This window comes from Triticum urartu, chromosome 5A (assembly GCF_056163025.1).
Source record: "Triticum urartu cultivar PI428250 chromosome 5A, HENAU_Tu73, whole genome shotgun sequence".
NCBI classification, from domain to species: Eukaryota; Viridiplantae; Streptophyta; class Magnoliopsida; order Poales; family Poaceae; genus Triticum; species Triticum urartu.
Genome location: NC_141877.1, coordinates 607,734,952 through 607,740,556, shown reverse-complemented (window position 1 = coordinate 607,740,556; position 5,605 = coordinate 607,734,952). Strand labels below are relative to the sequence as shown.

Below are 5,605 nucleotides of genomic sequence, written 5' to 3'. Positions count from 1 at the left end.
TATTTCTCCTGATATCTGATCCTACATGGCCTGCAGGCATAGTTTTAAATAGCGAAGATAGGGCTCGCTATTGCATCCGCAACAGCACTACCGCAATAGGGACTGCTATTGCTGTAATTAAATGGCATTACCTTTTGTTAATGGTATAGAAATATATACAATAATCTAGTGCTTTTAGAAATCCGCTATGGACATAGCACCCGCAATATCGCCTGATATCCGCATTCCGCTATGCGTAACCCACTCCACTATCAGCTCGCTATCTGCTATTTAAAATATTGACTACGGTGCATCACCCTAAGGCTATGCATTGGCGATGCCTTGATTTCCCCGAAATTAAATCCTGTTATGTAAGGGATAGCCCACTTGTGAGCATTCATGTGGCACCATAGTCAAACTCTTTCAGATTGACTGGCAAGTTGGGTGTTATGACACATGGGAGCCACATGTCAGTCTAAATAAAAAAATCAAATCTTTTTTTCTCAAATCCTCAATCTCACACCTTCCCTTGTCGCGGTCGGCATCTCCTTCAGCAGGCTGCGTGGCCGCCGGGAACACCTCGACGCGCCACCTTGCCTAGCCGCTCAGTCTCACTTTGGTGGACCTCTCGGTGAAGGGAAACGCCCGGGGACAACTCCCAACCTCGCGAGGTCCCGCCTACTCGAGCCTCGGCCTGCGTTGCCTTCCTCCGTGGTGCCATGCGGGGAGGGATGCAGGGACAACCCCGCCCCTGGTCACCACAGAAGCCTGCCAGAATCCGCCTGAGGGGCCATGCGGTGTGCCTGCATCATCATGATCTCATTTTCCCTCAAGATCTAGTCGATTCCCCCGTCCTGGACATCAAGGAAGCACGCGGCCCCCAGTTTGCGGAATCACCACCGCAGGTCATTGTTTGTGCAGTGAGTGACCTCTCCGGGATCAGTGGTCGTGTCACGGAGATTTGCCTAGCCTTGTTCGTCGTCCTCCTAGAAGGAATTAATGCAGGAACCTCTACATCGTCAGTGCCCTTTTCGCCTTCCCCGAGTTCGATCTACCGACGCCGTGCCCCGACCCCCTCTCTTTCGGTTAGCGCCTAACTCATACATATGTTCCCCGAGCTCCCTAAGGTGCTGCTGGACTCTTCCTTGTTATCCCCTTCAATTCGCATGTCATCAAGCAAGCCTCGAAACCCGCCATCGCTATAGGAACTCCTCACCAACAAACAAGGAGTAAAAAAAGGGTTTACGTGCCTGTATATTTTTACGAGACGAGCTATTTTAACAGGATCTGCTCGGGACGAACTTTTCACGTATCCTGTAAATCGGCAGGGATTTTAAGGCCCGCGAGCTTATACGGGGTCTACTAAGATGCTTTTACCGGATCTGGCGCGTTTTAGGGTTCCTATCTGGTAAATCCCTAACCCTCCTATGCCGTAATGTCTCTCTCTCTCTCCCCCGGCCGGTGTTTTCCGCGTGCACAGTAACTCTTCGACCGCCTCGATGTCGAGCGAGGGACGCGGGCGTGGTGGGCGAGGGGGGGGGGGGGGGGCGGCTCGCAGCCGCACAAGCGAGCCGACCACGACGACGAGGCCGGGAGCTCCGCCATTCGCCCCGCAGTGGAGGAATGGCGGTGCCTGCAGGCGAGGGAGCATGACGACCTCTCCCAGTGGCGGCCGGAGGGAGTGGAGGGATTTCTCCTCCACGACATCTTTTGGCCGACCACCAAGTGCTTCCGCGAGGCGGAGCACGAGCTCACCGAGGTGAAGGAGGTGATCGTGGCTGGAGAAAAAGGCGCCGCCACGCTTCTCGAGCCAGCCAAGGAGGAGTTCAACCTTGCCTTCGTTGTCTCCAACTCCGCGATGGAGTTCCATCTCCATGTCAAGAAGCAGGATGAGTAGTCCGGTCAAAAAAAAGAAGAAGGATTAGTAGTTTAGATTTGGTTTAATCTAGTATGTTTTAAGTTTGTGCGATGAACTTCCGGCGAACTTTGGTGGCGGGAACTATGTGTATCTTCTATGTTCAAGTTATGCAGTATGCTTGAAGGATCTGCTCTGTTGTACCTTCCATGGTACCGCAAAATAGTTTTATATTATCCCGTAAACGAAATTTACGGTACCGTGATTTACAGGATCTGCTAGAGATGCTCTAATGAGGTTTCAAAGAACCTGTTGGTATATGTTGGCCAATATTAATGTGAAAGTGCTTTACAATGTTGTCTTTTCTCCACTAGTGAAGTTATGAATTGTTTAAGCTCTAATCAGCTGTGGAGCTTCAGGTCACTTTTGTTTTTCTTTCTAAAGAGATAGTGGGGCCAAGATGAACCTTATAGGGGTTCTTTTGTTACGAAACATTGGAGTCAAGGTGAGCATTGGCCCTACAATATTTGTATAATTTAAGTTATGTGGGAAAACGAGTGAGTAACGTTTAAAATAGTCCAAACATATTTTTCTTGGAAAGGAGGGTTTTCCTCAAGTAGTCCCAACTTCATTGCCTAAGTTGTACCATGGTTTTCTCTGATGTTCACTCCAAACTTTGTCACTTGATCTAACAATCAACATTACCAACAATTTCCTGGTACCCAGTTGCGGGGACACAATTCCATGTCCATCCCCAATTTTCTCTCTTGCCCAGTGGCGGAGCCACCGCCCAGCGACCCTGGGCACCTGCCCGGGCTCGCTTTTTCCTAGCAGCAGCGATAGACAGATTAAATAAAGGGCTAAACTGATCGGTAACTTAATTTACCCGGGCAAAAAAAGTAATAGGCCTTCGTTTCTCTCAGGTTCACAGCCCAACAATCAACAAATGGATTAGTATGTGGCTACATGCCTACATGCAATCAGCCCAGGCCGCCGAAACAAAGAAACAAAGGGGCGCTGGCTTCCTTCGGTCGCTCCAACTCTCTCTCTCTCTCTCTCTCTCTCTCTCTCTCTCTCTCTCTCTCTCTCGTGTCTTCGTTTGTCACGCACGACTAGCGCAGGGACTGGGCGACAGAGGGCGGCGACGGCGGCTGAACCCTAGACGGCTCCGGCTCCGGCGGCGAGCGACACCAGGCTACCACACAGTCTATGCTTCCAGTCGTTCCTCAACCTCTCCTTCCTCTCATCTGGCTTTGGCTTCGGCTCGGCTTCCTTCGGTAAGAAATCTCCATCGAATTTAGGTCCAAGGATCTCTCATCTTTGAAGTCTGAATAGTTGGTCTGGGAAGTAGGATTGATGTGAAGTATGGATCGAGATACTGATTATACATGGTCTGAGATTTCAAGGTCGGACTTAGGGGTAAGGGCTTAAATTTAGGGGGAAATCGTTGGGGATGATCATGAATTCATTACTAGAGAGAAATTGTATTTGTTTGTTGGCTATTCGAACTACAAAATCAAAGTATGTAAGAAGATGGCAACTTGCAGACTGGTATTCATGCAAATTTTTCTTACCTTCAAACTGAATACAAAGAATTCTGTACTATGAACTTGTTGTAGCTTGTTTAGTAACTAACTTCAAACTTGATCATTAAATTTCAGAGATGAGGAGATTTTTGGTTAATTAAGTTACCGATCAGTTCTCTGTGCATAGGATCATGGCAGAGCTTGGTGATAAACAATTCTCTGTGCTTATTGATGAATCACGTGATATATCTGTGAAAGAGCAAATGGCGGTGATGTTGAGGTTAGTAATTTCACTTTCTTTCGTTATTTGTTTGTCATTTATTCTCTATGTTGTGCACTAACCTTCTTTTTTATATAGGTTTTTGAATGACAAAGGAAAGGTTGTGGAACGATTTATTGCTCTTCACCATGTCAAAGATACTACATCCGAGTCACTAAAGAATGCTCTTTATGGTATTCTTGATCATTATAAGTTATCTATTTCAAGGATACGAGGGCAAGGATATGATGGTGCTTCAAATATGAGAGGCGAGTTTAATGGTTTGCAGAAAAAGATCATAGATGAAAACCCTTTTGCTTTCTATGTTCATTTCTATGCTCATCGTTTGCAGTTGGTGGTTGTCTCTGTTGCTAGTAGTTGCTCATCTATTCATGATTTCTTTGAGTACATCTCCTTAATTGTGACCACAACAACTACATCTTGCAAGAGAAGGGATGCATTGACAGAGGCACAACACCAAGATATTCTGGATAGACTTGAGAGTGGTGAGATATCTACAGGAAGGGGCTTGCACCAATCATCTACTCTTGCTAGGCCAGGTGACACTAGATGGGGTTACCATCATACTACTTTGCTTCGTTTGAATCAAATGTGGTCCTCTGTGTTACATGTACTTAGTACGGTTGATGAACATGGACGTGGGCCATCTCAAGCAGCAGGTTTGATAGAAAAAATGGAGAGCTTTAAATTTGCTTTCATTCTAAAGCTTATGTTGAAGTTGTTTGGCATCACAAATGAGGTCTCAAAAGTCTTGCAAAGAAAAGATCTTAATATTGTGCTTGCCATGGAATTAGTGGATGATGTCAAACCTCGGCTGGCAACATTAAGAGAGAGTGGTTGGGATGATTTATTTTGTGATGTTCAAGAATTTTGTGCTGCTAATAGTATTCCAGTGCCAAACATGGATGAAGCAATACCAGTTCGTGGTCACTCAAGGAGAGCAGGGAAGACTATCACTAATCTTCACCATTACCGTGCAGAGATTTTTTATGTTGCTATTGACAAAATATGCGTGGAGGTGGACCACCGCTTTAGTGAAGGAGCTAATGGTGTGCTTGATTGCTTCTCATGTCTTGACCCCAATAATTCTTTCTCAAAGTTTAATGTTGACAAGCTTGCACATCTTACTGAAATTTATCATGATGACTTTTCCAATGATGACCGTGGAACAATAAGAGAGCAGCTTCTCACTTATATAAGTCAAGTGAAAAGGCATGCTTCTTTTTCTACTTGTGATGGTGTTCAAAGTTTGGCCATGAAGATGGTTGAAACTGAGAAACATTTGGTATTTCCATTGGTATACAAACTTATTGAGTTGGCTTTGATATTGCCGGTGTCAACGGCATCTGTTGAGAGAGCTTTTTCAGCAATGAAGATTATCAAGACTAAACTGCGTAGCAAGATCAATAATGAATGGTTCAATGACTTGATGATATGTTACACCGAGCGGGAGTTATTTAAGTCAGTTGATGATAAGGATATTATTCGAACATTTACTGCAATGCGGTCTTGGAAAGGGCATTTGCCTCGTAATTTTCTTTAGTGCACTGTCGGTATGTTCCTTCCAACCATCTCTATTCTTGCAAGCTTTCGACTTCTCATCTCACAACTAAACTTATTTAATTAAAAATTCATTTTTTGTATTGCAGTTCTTCTAGGCTGATTGTATGTCTTTCTGTTGGCAAAAAATGAACAAGTGAGAGATGCTTTTGACTGTGCTGGAAGAAATTGCACGGTCACATGTAGTGACATATGTATGTATATATAGCTTTACTTTTGTTGGCAACATGGCGAGTTGGTATCTATGCATGGTTGGCTATGTATCTTTTGTTGTCATGTACCAACTTTATTTGGTCTATGAAGCGGATATTGAATATTAGCTCACTTTAAATGAAATTTTGTGTGACTATTATGGTTATGTTTTCACTTCATTGTTAGAGCGGATTTGTGAATCCGAAGCTTGGT

General features: G+C 44.9%; 1 protein-coding gene across 1 annotated transcript; it reads left to right on the top strand.

Moving 5' to 3' along the window:
• Positions 1–2,921: 2,921 nt before the first annotated feature.
• Positions 2,922–5,187, top strand: LOC125506168 (uncharacterized). The gene is made up of 3 exons (XM_087524951.1): positions 2,922–3,111; positions 3,496–3,640; positions 3,719–5,187. The coding sequence occupies exons 2-3, from the start codon at positions 3,552–3,554 to the stop codon at positions 5,181–5,183; spliced, it is 1,554 nt and encodes a 517-aa protein (XP_087381077.1). The 5' UTR covers positions 2,922–3,111; positions 3,496–3,551; the 3' UTR covers positions 5,184–5,187.
• The last annotated feature ends 418 nt before the right edge of the window (positions 5,188–5,605 follow it).